Source organism: Carcharhinus amblyrhynchos, chromosome 12 (assembly GCF_965287045.1).
Source record: "Carcharhinus amblyrhynchos chromosome 12, sCarAmb.v2.hapA, whole genome shotgun sequence".
Taxonomy (NCBI): Eukaryota; Metazoa; Chordata; class Chondrichthyes; order Carcharhiniformes; family Carcharhinidae; genus Carcharhinus; species Carcharhinus amblyrhynchos.
Genome location: NC_137335.1, coordinates 72,753,711 through 72,770,558, shown reverse-complemented (window position 1 = coordinate 72,770,558; position 16,848 = coordinate 72,753,711). Strand labels below are relative to the sequence as shown.

Genomic DNA, 16,848 nt, shown 5'->3' with positions numbered 1-16,848 from the left:
CTTTAACCTGTGATCAGTGCTCCTTTCACTCACATTGTCGGCCACTTTAAGACTTGAATAGCAGGTTAGGTGTAAAGATTCGCATTCTAATCAGTAATTTTTTTTCCCAAAAATATACTTTATTCATAAAAATCTCAAATAAACTATTGCAAATGTACAGGGCTTTGAATTGCAAACAGTGCAGAATCAAAACATTTTTACAGATTTATACAAATTACAGTCATTACATTTCAATACTTAAAGCTATATACATGCCTCAATAAATTACTGTGTGCCGTTATTGCTCAGATTGGCACACAGTTACGCAGGTCGAGGGTATTCTGCAGTTCCCGGGCCCTCGGTTTGTCTACGTTAAAAGGCCTTATAGTGTGGCCTTTCCCCAAGCTTCAGCATGTCCCTCAGCACGTAGTCCTGGACCTTGAAATGTGCCAGTCTGCAACACTCGGTCGAGGACAGTTCTTTCAGCTGGAAGATCAGCAAGTTTCGGGTGGACCAAAGTGCGTCCTTCACCGAGTTGATGACCTTCCAGCCGCAGTTGATATTTGTCTTGGTGTGCGTCCCTGGAAACAGCCCATAGAGCACAGAGTCCTGCGTCACCGAGCTGCTTGGGACAAACCTCGACAAATACCACTGCATCTCACTCCAGACCTTCTTTGCAAAGGCACATTCCACAAGGAGGTGTATGACCGTCTCATCAGCGCCGCAGCCGCTTCGAGGGCAGCGTGCGGTGCTGTTGAGACCTCAAGCGTGCATAAAGGATCTGACAGGGAGTGAGTGCCCTTCTCACCACCAGCCAAGCCAGATCTTGGTGCTTGTTTGTCAGTTCTGGTGATGAGGCGTTCTGCCAGATGACACTGACAGTCTACTCAGGGAACCATCCGACAGGATCCGCCACCTTCTTTTCTCTCAGGGCCCCAAGGACGTTACGCGCTGACCACTGCTTAATCGCCATGTGGTCAAAGGTGTGTTTGTGGAAGAATTTCTCCACGAAGGACAGGTGCTGCAGTACGGTCCAACTACTCGGAGTGTTCCGCGGCAGTGTGGCCAGATCCATTCTTTGCAACACTCGGGACAGGTAGACCTTCAAAAAGTAGTGGCACTTGCTGTTAGTGTACCGAGGATCTACGCACAGCTTAATGCAGCCGCACACAATGGTGGCCATCAGGATGAGGGCAGCGTTGGGAACGTTTTTACCTCCGTTCTCTGGAAGTTTGTGCATCGCTTCCCTCCGGACGCGTTCCATCTTTGATCTCCAGATAAACTTGAAGATAGCCTGCGTCACTGCTGTAGCGCAGGATCTGGGGATAGGCCACACCTGCGCCACGTACAACAACACGGACAGCACCTCGCACCGGATCACCAGGTTTTTTCCTGTCATGGAGAGGGAGCGTAGCTCCCACAAGCCCATTTTCTGCCTGGCTTTCGCGATGCGCTCATCCCAGTTTTTGGCGCATGCCCCTGCCACTCCAAACCATATCCCCAGCACCTTCAGGTAATCTGCCCTGACAGTGAAGGGGACAAAGGATTTATCGGCCCAGTTCCCAAAGAACATGGCCTCACTCTTATCCTGGTTGACTTTGGCTCCCGAGGCCAGCTCGAACTGCTCGCAGACCTGGAGGAGCCTGTGAACAGACGAGGGGTCCGAGCAGAAGACAGCCACGTCATCAATGTACAGGGAGGCTTTGACCTGCGTGCCTTTGTTGCCTGGGATTGTCACCCCTTTGATGCCTGGGTCGCTTCTGAGGGCCTCGGCAAAGGGTTCAATGCAACACACAAAAAGGAGGGAGGAGAGGGGGCAGCCCTGTCTGACTCTAGACCTGACTTGGAAGCTATCTGTTTCCCACCCATTGACTGAAACTGCGCTACTGATGTCTGTGTACAGCAGCTGGATCCAATTGCGGATTCCCTCCCCAAAGCCCATTATGGACAGCACATCCATCATGTAGCTGTGCGATATTCTGTCAAACGCTTTCTCCTGGTCTAGGCTGATGAGGCATGTATCCACCTGCCTGTCCTGCATGTAGGCGATCGTATCCCTGAGTAGCGCGAGGCTGTCAGAGATCTTCCTACTGGGTTGATCGGGATGGATCAGAGCAGACTTGACTCGGTTGGCAATGACTTTGGCCAGAATTTTATAATCCACGTTCAATAGTGAAATGGGTCGCCAATTTCGAATTTCTTCCCTTTCCCCCTTCTGTTTGTAGATGAGGGTAATGATGCCTTTCCTCATGGATTCTGACATCCTGCCTTCCAGAAGCATACTCTCGCATACTCTCGACATCCTGCCTTCCAGAAGCATACTCTCGTATACTTCCAGGAGGTCCGGGCCCGTCAAGTCCCACAACACTGAGTAAAACTCAGCCGGTAAGCCGTCGCTTCTGGGAGTTTTACCCTTCTGAAAGGACTCAACGGCCTTCGTCAGCTCATCCAGAGATACCGATCTGTCCAGGCTGTCCCGCTCGCTGTCGTCTAAGACCTGCGTGATAGATGACAGGAAAGACTGGGAGGCTGTGCTGTCTGTCGGCTTCAGGTCATACAGTCCGGCATAAAAGGATTTGCAGATCCTCAGAATGTCAGACTGCGATGACCTTACTGAGCCGTCTTCTTCCTTCAGGCTGCTGATCACAGAGGTTTCTCTGTGTACCTTCTGGAAGAAGAAACACGAGCACTTTTCATCCTGCTCCACGGAGCAGATCCTGGACCAGAAGATGACCTTGGCAGCCTCCGAGGCAAAGAGCGAGGCTTGCTGGCTCTTCATCTCCTGGAGATCCTCCCTGACATCAGTTGACTGCAGTTGAGGCAGTTCCTGCATGCTTTTCTGGAGTCGGGGCATTTCCCCCCATCTCTCCCTGGCCTTCTGAACCCCTTTGCAAATGAAGAACCTTTTGATGTTGTCTTTAATGGTTTCCCACCAGAGCGCTGGAGACTCAAAGAAGGGTTTCACGGTCCTCCAACCGTGGTAAACCCTCCTGAGTTCCTCGAGGTTCTCTGGGATCAACAGTTCTACATTCAGCTTCCAGGACCCTCTGCCCACTTTCTGGTTTCCCTCCAGCTGACAGTTGGCCAGCAGGAGGCAGTGGTCAGAAAAGAACACCAGCTTGACGTCAGTGGGCCTGACCGTGAGTGTGCGGGACACAAACATAAAGTCGATCCTGGAGCGGACAGATCCGTCGGGCCGCAACCACGTGTACCTGCGCTGCCCTCCGTCTGCTGGGTTGCTGAAGACGTCGAGCAGCTTGGCATCTTTGACCGTCTCCAGCAGGGCTCTGGACGTAGCATCCAGTTTGTTTTCAGCCCTGCTGGATCGGTCGGCCTTGTTGATGATGCAATTGAAATCCCCACCCAGAATGACCGGCCTGGAGGTGGTGAGCAGCAGTGGCAGCTGCTCAAAAACCACCAGCCGCTCGGTTTTGACGACAGGGGCATACACATTAATCAACCTGAGAGGGCAGTTTTTGTACTTGACGTCTGCCACGAGGAGGCGACCCCCCACCACCTCCCTAACTTCGGAGATGGGAAAGCCACCTCCCCACAGCAGGATGCCTAGGCCCGAGGAACGGCAGTCATTCCCACCTGACCAGATGGATGGTCCGTGGGACCACACACTCAACCAACGCCTATAACTGCTGAGGTGAGGTATCCCACACTCCTGCAGGAACAGCAGGTCAGCCTTGACATTGGCCAGGTAGGATAATGTGGCCGCACATCTCAACCCGTCTTTAACACTGCGTATGTTAACAGAGGCAAACTTTAAAGACATTTTTAAAGTAGAAAAGATTTGTTAGTTCTTACATCTCCTTCAGTCAGCACGCACCAGGTGCTGCATTCCTGTGGCACTGACGAAATTCTGCAGGGCTGATGTAGCAGTCCAACCCTGCCTCAGATCCCCGCCGGTGACAGGGTGACATCGTCAGTGTCATGTGGCTCGTCGTGCCGGGGTTGCTGGCCGGTCTTCGTACTAGATGGTGTCAGTGTCCTTGTTCCTGCTCTGCGGGGTCAGGATCGCCACAGTCGCACTGTTGCCTCCATCGCCTGGATGGTCCACTGGTGCTGCGATGGTGTTGCATTCTAATCAGTAATCTGTAAACCGTCTGTGCTTTATATGCTCTGTCCGAGGACAGAACTCTCCATTCACCTGATGAAGAGTTTAACCTCGAAAGCTTGTGAGTTTACTATCAAATAAACCTGTTGGACTTAAACCTGGTGTTGTCAGACATCGTACTGTGTTTACCCCAGTCCAATGCCAGCATATCCAAATCAGGAAAATCCCATCCAGTCTTTTGAATTTGTAAAATATAATTTTAATCCCCAGCCCTCAATCATTATGCTGAGATCCAAATTTCATTCAGCAGTCTGGGAAACAGAGGAGAAGGTCTCAGGCTTCGTGGCCACATTGAGAGGGTTAGCAGAGCACTGCTTTACGAGAAATGTTAAGTGACCATTTGGGTCTTTGATATAAATAGCCTAATTATACAGAAGTTGTTACTGACTAAGACCAAATTAGAAAAAGCTGTGGAGTTGACCCTGGTGCACTGAGCAAGACAGAAGCAAGTTGCAAGGCATGCCAGATGAGTTGAACCATTTATGGTGTTAAACGGCTGTTGTGAAGAACAGTCTGAGGGTGAGTCCAGAAGAGCATAAAAAAGGGATTACAGCAGTGAGGCGGAAGCTTGTTTTTGATTTGGGGGGGCGAACACTCCCAATAAGCTTGCTGATGCAGAAATTACAAGGGTGGTGCAGAGTGAAGTAGACAGGATAGAATGTGCAAAAAAAACCCATAATCCCTTTCAAAAATGTAGATGAGGAACCCAACAAGAAACCTGAGTCATTTATTCTAAATGTCATGATGTGGGTATGCCGGCGTTGGACTGGTGTAAACACAGTAAAAAGTCTGACAACACCAGGTTTTAGTCCAACCTATTTATTTGATAATATACTCGCAAGCTTTCGGGTTAGCCCCTTCGTCGCCTGACGAAGGGGCTAACCCGAAAGCTTGCGAGTATATTATCAAATAAATAGGTTGGACTAAAACCTGGTGTTGTCAGACTTTTTACCTCATTTATTCTAAACCAGGTCCAACTAAGTAAAGTGCCGTTATAGAGATAGCCTTGATGGTAAACGGCAGATCGCTTAAAATGGAAATTGACACAGGTGCTGTGACTATAGTCATTGGGAAACAGGCATTTTGTTACCTTCAAAAAGGCCTCCAATCATTAAGATTGAGTGAGTCAGGAGCCATATTGTCTACATATACTGGAAAGACATTACAGACCTCATGGGCAGCAGCACTCATCGTGTCCTACAAATATCAAATGACACAACTACCTGTCTTGGTAATTAAAGGTCACAGACCTTGTTTAATGGACTGTTTGGCTCAAGCAGATAAAATTAAATTGGTTGGAAATATTAAACCTGCAGGATGGAAATTTTCAAGAACTGTTGTCTAAATATTCTGAGGTCTTCCAAAATGAACTAGAATGTATAAGAGGAACAAAAGCCAAAATATATCTGAATCCAGATGCAACGTCTACATTTTTTCAAGCCTGCACAGTACCCTTTGAACTTCATCATAATGTTGAAGTCAAACTTGGAAGACTGGAAGATTTAGGTATTATAAAACCCATACAATTCTCCAAATGGACTGCACCCATTGTCCCTATCCTCAAAACAGATCATACTATAAGAATTTGGGATTATAAACTACAGTCAGCAAAGGAGCTCAGATAGACAGATATACCATTCCTAGAATTGAGGACTTCTGTGCCAAACAAGCCAGGAGTTTAAAATACGCCAAGTTAGAACTCAGTCACACCTACCAGCAGTTGGAATTGGATAAAGATTCGCAGAGGTTGGTTACTACCAACACCCATAAAGGTCTATACTATTACGTACGTTTATCTTTTGGAGTTTCATCAGCGTGTGCCATTTTCCATTGGAAAGTTAATTACAAGGCATCCCTAGTGTAGTGGCTTATCTCAACGACATTCTAATTACAGGACCCTCACCTGAAGAATATAGATCAAACTTGGAGGAAGTCTCAAGAAGATATAATGAAGCGGATATGAGGTTGAAAAGGGAGAAATGCACTTTCCAAGCAGATGGAGTTACATGTTTGGGTCTTAGGATATGAAGCAAAAGATTTACATCCTTTGAAAGATAAACTTAAAGCCATTAAGGAAGTTCCACAGCCAAAAATGTATCAGAGTTAAAGTCATTCCTCAGAATGGTGAATTATTATGGTGGTTTTTTTATGTCTACCATCTTAGCCCTACTCCACCAGCTGTTAAAGAAACATCAACATTGGAGGTGGGGAGATGAACAAAAGAAATGTTCACAAAAATTAAGCAAGTTCTGCCATCATCGGCATTGTTGATGCATTTCAATCCAACCAAGCTGTTGGTAGTGATTTGCAATGTATTACCATATTGGGAGTGGTTTTGTCCCAAATGATGTCTGATGGAGTAGAAAGGCCAAATGCCCTTGCATCAAGAACATTATTAGATGTGGGAAAAAAAAATTCTCAGATAAATAATGAAAGTCTGGCGGTCACTAATGCAGTCAAAAAGTTTATATATTTATGGATGGCCTTTCACAATAATTTCAGACCACAAGACATTGTTATGTTTATTCAGAGAAGATAAGCCAGTGCCACCACTTGCCTCTGCAAGGATGCAGAGGTGGACTCTGTTGTTAGTAGAGTGCAGCGATATGTTCCAGTGTTGCTCAGGGACACAAATATCAAATGTAGGTGCATTAAGCCATTTGCCCTTGCAACAGATATAGCACCACTACCAATCCCACAAGAGATAGTGCTGGTGCTGCACTTTATAGACACTTTGCCAGCCTCAGCTAAGCACATAAAGATGTGCTTAGACTGATTCTTATCAAAAGTTAAGATGGTGATGCAAGGGTGATGTATTAGTCAGAGCTGCTTAAACCTGACCAACAGAGAAGACAGAGATAACGTTTAAGGATCGTATTTTGATGCTGGGGCTAGGGTTATAGTCCTATCCCAAGGAAGACAACTTTTATTACAGGAATTGCACAACTCAGATCCAGACAAAGCATGATAAAAACACTAGCCAGATGTTATGTTTGGTGGCTGGGCATTGATAAAGAAATTGAAAGCATGGTCAGTCAATGCCCCAGTTGTGAAGCACAATAGGCCTTTCTGCTGACGGCGAATATGCATCCTTGGGAGTGGCCAGGCAGACCCTGTGCAATAACATATATGGACTTTGAAGGGTCAGTTTCCTGTCAGATGTTTCTTATATTCCAAGTAGTTGGGTGGCCAGTTGATGAAGTCCACAACAGCCACTGCCACCATTACAAATTGAGGAAAATATTTGCCATTCGTGGCATCCCTGAGGTCTTAGCATCAGACAATGGCACATCATTCACAGCAGAGGAGTTTCAGAAATTTGTCAAATCAAATGGTATTTGGTAGGTTAGGTCAACACCTTACCACCCAACCTCTCATTGGCAGAACGGGCTGTATAAATGTTCAAAATATTCATGAAGAATCAAGTTTATCTCTACATTCAGTTAGTTTTTTGCTGTCATACACCACGCGAAATGCATCCACAGGCGTCATGTTAGCTGAGCTACTAATGGGAAGCTGCTTATGGACTTGGTGGGATTATATTTATAGATTTGTTGGGGAGTATGAAGACTCGGCAAGCCTCCCAGAAATAATTTTATTTGGTTCATTATTGTCACCTGTAAGTACACAGTGAAAACTATTGTTTCTTACATGCTGTGCAGACAAAGCATACCGTACATAGAGAAGGAAAGGAGAGAGTGCAGAATGTAGTGTTACAGTCATAGCTAGGATGTAGAGAAAGATCAACTTAATACAAGGTAGGTCTATTCCAAAGTCTGATTGCAGCAGGGAAGAAGCTGTTCTTGAGTGAATTGGTATGTGTACTCAGACTTTTGTATCTTTTTCCTGACAGACGAAGGTGGAAAAGAATATGTCCCAGGCCCTTGATTATGCTGGTGCTTTTCCAAGGTAGTGGGAAGTGTAGACAGAGTCAGTGGATGGGAGGCTGGTTTGTGTGATGGACTGGGCTTCGTTCATGACACTTTGTAGATTTTTGCAGTCGTGGACAGAGTAGGAGCCATACAAGCTGTGATACAACTAGCAAACATGTTTCTATGGTGCATAGAAAAATTGATGAGAGTCGTAGCAAACTGCCAAATTTTCTTAGCCTCCTGAGAAAATAGAGGCGTTGGTGGGCTTTCTCAACTATGGCATCAGTGTGGAAGGGGACCAGAACAGGTTGTTGGTGACCTGGGCATCGAGAAACTTGAAGCTCTCCATCATTCTCACTTTGTCCCTGTTGGTGTTGACAGGCACATGTCCTCCACTACACTTCCTGAAGTCAATGACTATCTCCTTCATTTTGTTGACATTGAGGGAGAAATTATTGTCGTTGCACCAGTTCATCAGATTTTCTATCTCTTTCCTGTACTCTGTCTTATCATTATTTGAGATCTGACCCACTAGGGTGATGTCATCAGCAAACTTGAAAATCGAGTTGGAAGGGAATTTGGCCACACAGTCATAAGTGTATAAGGAGTATAGTATGGGGCTGAGGACACATCTCGTGGGGCACCAGTGTTGAGGATGACCATGGAGGAGGTGTTGTTGCCTATCCTTACTGAATGCGGTCTGTTAGGAAGTCCAGAATCTAGTTGCAGAAGGAGTAGCTGAGCCCCAGGCCACGGAGTTTGGAGATGAATCTTGTAGGAATAATGGTATTGAAGACTAAGCTATAGTCTATAAATAGGAGTCTGACATAAGTGTCTTAGTTATCTCGGTGTTCTATGGATCAGTGTAGGGCGATGATGTAGGGCTGCCGGCGTTGGACTGGAGTAAACACAGTAAGAAGTCTCACAATACCAGGTTAGAGTCCAACCAGTTTATTTGACAGTAATCTTACAAGGTTCTGGAAACGGTGTTCCTTCGTCAGGTGTGTGGAAGGTTCTGATCAGAGAAGGGCATATAAAGTCACACACAGTTTACAGAATACTGATTAGAATGCAAGTCTAAAAACGGTCTGTTTGAGGTTGTGCGGTTGTTTGAAGACAAGCATTAGGGGTGTGGGGATGGCCCTGGCGAGATGTTTGTCTTCATCAATGTCTCTGGGCGGGTCCCAGACATCCTGAAAGGGGAGGGAGAGGAACCAGAGGTTGTAGTACATATAGGTACTACTGACGTAGGTAAGAAGAGGGAGGCACTCGTGAAAAGGGACTATAGGGAACTGGGTAGGCAGCTGAGGAAGAGAAAAGCGAAGGTAGTAATCTCAGGATTGCTGCCTGTGCCACGGGAGAATGAGGGGAGAAATGAAATGAGGTGGAGGGTGAATGCGTGGCTGAGGGACTGGTGTAGAGGGCAGGGATTTCGGTTCCTAGATCACTGGGACCTCTTTAGGGGTAGGTGGGACCTGTATAGTAAGGACGGGTGGCACTTAAATACCAGGGGGACTAATATCTTGGCGGGAAGACTGGCTAAGGCTACCGGGGGGACTTTAAACTAGAAAGGATGGGGGGAGGGAACTGTGATGGGGAAACTGGGACGGAGGAGGTTCGCTCCCAGGTAGGGGAGGACCGCAGGCAGTATGGGAGGGAGGTTAGACAGGCGGTGGAGATGGAAAATGCCCAGACTGAGGGGCTGAAGTGTATATATTTTAATGCAAGGAGTGTAGTGAATAAGGTAGATGAGCTTAGGGCGTGGATTACTGTTTGGGATTGTGATGTGGTGGCCATTACGGAGACTTGGATGTCTCAGGGACAGGACTGGGTACTTCAGGTGCCAGGCTTCAGGTGCTTCAGGAAGGACAGGGAGGGTGGCAGAAGGGGTGGTGGAGTGGCACTGTTGATCAGGGACAGTGTCATGGCTGCAGAGAAAGAGGATGTCGTGGAGGGACTGTCTACAGAATCTCTGTGGGTGGAAGTTACAAACAGCAAAGGGTCGAAAACTTTGCTGGGTGTATTCTATAGGCCGCCCAATAGTGACAGGGAAGTTGAAGTGCAAATAGGAAAACAGATTCTGGAGAGATGTTTTAACAACAGAGTTGTCGTGATGGGAGACTTCAATTTCCCAAACATCGACTGGAATATCCTTAGGGTAAGGGGTTTGGATGGGGAGGAGTTTGTTAGGTGTGTTCAGGAAGGTTTCCTGACACAGTATGTGGATAAGCCTACGAGGGGAGAGGCTGTACTTGACCTGGTACTGGCGAATGAACCAGGGCAGGTGATGGATCTTCCGGTAGGAGAGCATCTTGGAAATGGTGACCATAATTCTATCTCCTTCACAATTGCGTTGGAACGAGATAGGATCAGGTAGGCTAGGAAGGTGTTTGTCTGGGGTAAGGGGAGATACGAAGAAGTCAGGAAGTTACTTGGACAAATAAACTGGAAGGAGGCGTTCTTAGGGAAAAGTACTGAAGGAAGGTGGCAGATATTCAAGGAATGTGTGTCTGGAGCTCTGAATGACAACGTTCCGATGAGACAAGGGGGTTTTGGTAGGTCGAGGGAACCGTGGTGCACAAAGGCTGTGTTGAACCTAGTCAGGAGGAAAAGGAAGGTGTACAAGAGGTTCAGGGAATTAGGAGAGGTTAAAGATCTTGAGGAGTATAAGGACTGTAGGAAGGAACTTAAAAGGGAAATTAGGAGAGCCAGAAGGGGTCATGAGAAGACCTTGGCGGGTAAGATTAAGGAGAATCCCAAGGCCTTCTATAAATATGTGAAAGGTAAAAGGATAAGAAGAGAAGGGATAGGACCTATAAAAGGTGAGGGGGGAAAGGTTTGTGTGGAACCAGAAGAAATGGCAGAGGTGCTTAACGAGTACTTCGCCTCAGTATTCACAGTGGAAGCCGATCTGGGAGATTTTGTTATGGATTTCCAGCAGATGGAAAGGATTGAGTACGTGAATATTAAGGAGGAGGATGTGTTGGAACTTTTGAATTCCATCAAGGTAGATAAGTCGCCGGGACCAGATGGGATGTACCCCAGGATACTGTGGGAGGCGAGGGAAGAGATTGCAGAGCCCCTGGCGATGATCTTTGCGTCGTCAATGGAGACAGGAGAGGTTCTGGAGGATTGGAGGATTGCGGATGTAGTTCCTATTTTCAAGAAAGGGAACAGAGATAGCCCGGGAAATTACCGACCGGTGAGTCTAACCTCAGTGGTTGGTAAGCTGATGGAGAGGCTTGTGAGGGACAAGATTTACGAACATTTGGAGAGGTTTGACATGATCAGGAATAGTCAGCATGGATTTGTCAAGGGCAGGTCGTGCCTTACAAGCCTAGTTGAGTTCTTCGATAATGTGACTGAACACATTGACGAAGGAAGTGCCGTGGACGTAGTGTACATGGACTTCAGCAAGGCGTTTGATAAGGTCCCCCATGCAAGACTTCTTGAGAAGGTGAGAGGCCATGGGATCCAAGGGCCTTTGGCCTTGTGGATCCAGAACTGGCTTGCCTGCAGAAGGCAGAGAGTGGTTGTGGATGGGGCTTTTTCTGAATGGAGGTCAGTCACCAGCGGAGTGCCTCAAGGATCTGTTCTGGGACCCTTGTTGTTTGTCATTTTCATAAATGACCTGGATGAGGAAGTGGAGGGATGGGTAAGTAAGTTCGCTGATGACACGAAGGTTGGTCATGTTGTGGATGGTCTGGAAGGATGGCAAAAGTTGCAGCAGGACATAGATAGGATGCAGGACTGGGCGGAGAAGTGGCAGATGGACTTCAACGCAGATAAATGTGTAGTCGTCCATTTTGGCAGAACCAACGGGATGAACGAGTACACTATCAAGGGCAGAAGTCTGAGTAGTGTTGAAGAGCAGAAGGATCTTGGGGTCCGGGTCCACAGGACTCTTAAATCAGCCTCGCAGGTGGAGGAGGTGGTCAAGAAGGCGTATGGTGTACTGGCCTTCATTAATCGAGGGATTGAGTTTAGGAGTCGGGAGGTAATGCTGCAACTTTATAAGACCCTTGTCAGGCCTCATTTAGAGTATTGTGCGCAGTTCTGGTCGCCTCACTATAGGAAAGATGTAGAAGCTATTGAGAGGGTACAGAGGAGATTTACAAGGATGTTGCCTGGACTGGGAGGCATGCCTTATGAAGTTAGGTTGAGGGAGCTGGGACTCTTTTCCCTGGAGAGACGAAGGTTGAGAGGCGACCTGATAGAAGTTTACAAAATGTTGAGAGGAATAGATAGGGTGGACTCTCAGAGGCTATTTCCCCAGGTTGAAATGGTTGCTACGAGAGGACACAGATTTAAGGTGCGGGGAGGGAGGTTCAGAAGTGATGTTAGGGGTAAGTTTTTCACTCAGAGGGTGGTGAGTGAATGGAATCGGCTGCCGTCAGTGGTGGTGGAGGTGAACTCGCTGGGGTCTTTTAAAAGACTTCTGGATGAGTATATGGGGTTTAATGAGATTGAGGGTTATAGATAGGTCTGTAGGTTGGTAGGTGTTGGTGATCGGCACAACTCGTGGGCCGAAGGGCCTGTTTGTGCTGTAGTGTTCTATGTTCTATGTTCTATGTTCTAATCATGTGTTGAAGACTCTGAAGTCTTCAACAGACCGTTGTTCGCAGCAAACTACCCAGCCTTCAGGAGAACAGTGACCACAACACCACACAACCCTGCCACAGCAACCTCTGCAAGACATGCTGGATCATCGACACGGATGACATCATCTCACGTGAGAACACCATCCACCAGGTACATGGCACATACTCTTGCAACTCGGCCACCGTTGTGTACCTAATACGCTGCAGGAAAGGATGTCCCGAAACATGGTAAATTGGAGAGACCATGCAGACGCTATGACAATGGATGAATGAACATCACTCGACAATCACCAGGCAAGACTGTTCCCTCTCTGTTGGTGAACACTTCAGTGGTCACGGGCATTCGGTCTCTGATCTTCGGGTAAGCGTTGTCGAAGGTGGCCTTCATGACACACGACAACGCAGAGTCGCTGAGCAGAGACTGATAGCCAAGTTCCGCACACATGAGCACGGCCTCAACCGGGATCTTGGGTTCATGTCGCACTATCTGTAACCCCCATGACTTGCCTGGGCTTGTAAAATCTCACTTACTGTACTGTCTGGAGACAAAACACATCTCTTTAACCTATGCTAATGCTATCTCCACTCACATTGTCTGCATCTTTAAGACTTGAATAGCAGGTTAGCTGTAAAGACTTGCATTCTAATTAGTATTCTGTAAACTGTGTGACTTTAAATGCCCTTCTCTGATCAGAACCTTCCATACACCTGACGAAGGAACACCATTTCCAAAAGCTTGTAAGATTACTATCAAATAAACTGGTTGGACTCTAATCTGATGTTGTGAGACTTCTTACTCAGTGTAGGGCCACAGACTTGGCACCTGCTGTGGACCTGTTGTGGTGATAGGCGGACTGTAGTAAATCTGGCCAAACCAGGAGGCTGGAATTGATTCATGCCATGATTAACCTTTCAAAGCATTTCATAATAATGGATGCCAGAACCACTGGACAACAGTCATTAAGGCACACTGCATGGCTTTTCTTTGGTACCTGGGTGATGGTCATCTCCATGAAACAGATAGAGACCTTAGATTGGTGTAAAGAGAGGTTGAAGATGTCTGCGAATATCTCTGCATGCTGGTCTGCACAGGATGTAAGTGTTCATCCGGGTACCTCATCTGGGCCAGTGAGTTGACTTTTGAGAAGGCTGCTCTGAAGTCTGTGATGATGACCTCAGATAAGGCAAAATAATTGGAGCCTATGTAATAAATTTGCAACTTACTGCACAATTGCCAATTAATCTATATATGACTATACTCCCATATATTTTATAAGATACTAAAAGATGTACTAAATAAATAACAATTGCTTCTCATATTTGAAAGTTAAATACTAATTAGATGAATTATAAGTTCTCAACATATCTTCAATTAAGAAACTCACTTCTCACCAGGATCCACCTCTCTCAGACCAATATAAACAATATCTTTTGCAGATAAACATGGTTTCAGCCAACTGAATCCCGGGACAGTTGGAATCTAAGGTGAAAAACATGAAGAATAACTTAGTGTTCAAAGAAATTTCGACCGCTAACTAACAGACTGAAAAATTGCTTTAGATTGAGGTAATCTGAAAGTCTAAGATGAGTGCTTTATAATTATTTTAATGGTAAAGAGTGATCCCAATTACAGTTTCCCCATACTTCCTGGGATGTGGCGAACAAAGGCCATGGAATAAATCTATGTTGAAACAATTTATATATATTGAACATAATGTTTATTAAGTGTTCCTAGCTCACACCTAAGGACAGAATAATGTGTGTGTTTGGGGGCTGTGCTCAGAGTTCCTAGTGTAATATGGGACATCTGCTAAAACTCATAACACAGCAGAACAGCAGCAGCCAGTGGATTAGTTTCATTTAAGCACAGTATATTGTGGTATAATTTGCTTTATTATTAGCAGAGTGTGTAGATATTCTCTGGGCTTATTTCTTCATATATTTTGTTACATCGAGATCCCGATTTTTACCTTACTTACCTATCAGAAAAGGTACCCAGAAACTTTCAAAAATTTCGTTAATAATATGAAAAAAAGGCAAGTACTAAAAACCCTTGTACCTGTGCACACTCTTTGACAATAAAATATTTCCTGTTGTCAAGTTTATATCAAACTTTAATGTTAGAAATCATATTGGAAAAAATTATGTCCAGATTTATAATGGAAATTGCCTGAAAACTTGTCTCTGTTCTTTTGAAGCTTGGCACTATCCTCCTCACAGTTTACAATGCTTCAAAGTTTTGCACCATCTACACATTTTGAAATTGAGCTCTATAGAAGTGTCATCCAAACTTGAAAGATTAGCCCTATTCTCTTTCCACAGCTGCTGTTGGTGTTTTGGGCTTTTGTTTCAGATTCCAGCATCCGCAGTAATTTGCTTTTATATTTATTAGTCAAGCACAATCCACCTTTTACAAATTTCAGCTGGCTCTCCTTAATTAACTCAAAACTCTCCAAGTGCTTCTTGATTTTTTTCACTGATTATGGATTCCAAAACCTTACTCAACACTGATGCTAAACTAACTGACCTGTTGTCCCTAGGACTGTCCTTACACCCTTTCTTTAGTTATATTTACCGTCCCAATCCCATGGCACCTACCCCTTTTGTACAGGAAAAATAACTTGAAGTTTACAGTGAAGAAATCTGTCAAGTGTGACCAATCATCAACAAAGTTCAGAAATTATTGCATTGAACTAGAGACAAAGGGCTGCATTCTACAAGGTGCGTGGGTGAGTAGGAGGACAATGGGGAGTGGGCTTGGGGACCAGACAAAGCCTACCCCACAGCCATACCATACTGCAGGCTGGCAAAAGTAGTTGAGGGTGGGTGGGACTTCCACCCCTCACTTGAAGGAAGTTCCACTCTCAAGGGCAGCTGGCCAGTTCCGGTGGTGCCAGAGCATTGGTAGGTACTGCCAAGACTGCAAGAAGGCTCACAGAAGAGAGGAAAGGCCTGTGGTTTTTGAGTGGTGAGGTTTCCTGGAGCCCAGGGAGGGAGGAGGGTAATTAATTTTTAATTGTTTATTTAAATATGGTCTGCAGGCTGACGATTTCAGCATCCAGTGTATTATAGGGTCAGCTCAGTGGTGGACAGGAATGTAGTAGGCTAGCCACCCAACCTATTTTACGTGACACCTGTCAAAAACACGCTTGGGAGGGAAGGAAAAATCCAGCCCACAGATTACTTTGGTTGTTGGTGTGTGTACTTTTCCTATAGCAATAGTTTTGCAATGACTGTTGGTATTCTGTCAAGATTAAAGAATACAGTTAAAGTAGCTATTTGTTTATGGTGCGTTAAGTGTGTTTTGGCAACTGAATTAAAATGCATTTCATTCAGTGCTTTGTGATAAACGCAGTCAGCTGTGGGATAGCCAGGAAGCGTTGAGAGATGGTACCAGAGAGTACCAGGCTGAGAAAGATTGTTTACCATGTGGCATGAAAAATATATTTACATTGTTTTGGGCCATTATTTACAACTACAAAGTTATGTATAAATTATTGACTAATTTCAAAGCAACAATTACATATAAATGTAATTAGAAACTTTTCCATGAATAATCCATTAGTTACTATGAACTTTAGTAACTTGCAATTTTAGATTGTAGTGGCTGCAATTAATGATGACTTATTTTCAGTCATTTCCAGCAATAACAACAGCCAGGCACATGATAGGTGTAAATTAGAAGTCCATGACATTGTAACAATGGCTGGTAGGAATATCCTTTGGTTTTAGACAACCAGCATAGCTATGGTACTGCCAGGGAATTAAAATGCCAGAAAGCTTGTGCAATCTGAGATAGAAGAATTGAATATTATTTGAATATTCTTACTTTAACTTTGCTACCAGTTGCTTCAAAAGCTGACTGCAGCAAAGAAACACAAGTAACTTATGAATGCAAGTACATTATTTCCTATGTTAAGGCATTTAGAAGACAAAATAATCCAAGAGAATTATATTTATTATATTAAGTACATGTATATTATTTTCTTCATTCTTTATAACATAATGTAAATACATGTTTTAAAACTTTAATTGTTGTTGGGATAAGACAACAAGATTCCCCTCATACATGGAACTTCTGATTATCAGACTTGAGTCAATGGTAGCATTCCCTCCTGAACCTGTGAATTCAAGTTCCACTCCAGGGACTTGAGCACATACTCTAGAACTGATATCTCAGTGTAATACAGAGGTGCTTTCAGATGAGAAGATAAACCAAGACCTAGGGAGCTATCTGCCCTCTGAGTTGGATTTAAAAGACCCTGGAGTCACA

At 45.2% G+C, this 16,848-nt stretch overlaps 2 protein-coding genes across 2 annotated transcripts in view; one reads left to right on the top strand and one right to left on the bottom strand.

Moving 5' to 3' along the window:
* Window positions 1–16,848, top strand: part of LOC145351095 (protein CEBPZOS-like) — a 652,257-nt gene that overhangs the window by 251,481 nt on the left and 383,928 nt on the right. The gene's annotated exons all lie outside the window — the stretch shown is intronic.
* Window positions 1–16,848, bottom strand: part of LOC145350629 (arginase-1-like) — a 53,880-nt gene that overhangs the window by 7,670 nt on the left and 29,362 nt on the right. Inside the window, exon 5 of the mRNA XM_080199835.1 lies at window positions 13,961–14,055. Coding sequence (XP_080055961.1) covers window positions 13,961–14,055 — 95 coding nt within the window. The remainder of the gene's footprint in view (window positions 1–13,960; window positions 14,056–16,848) is intronic.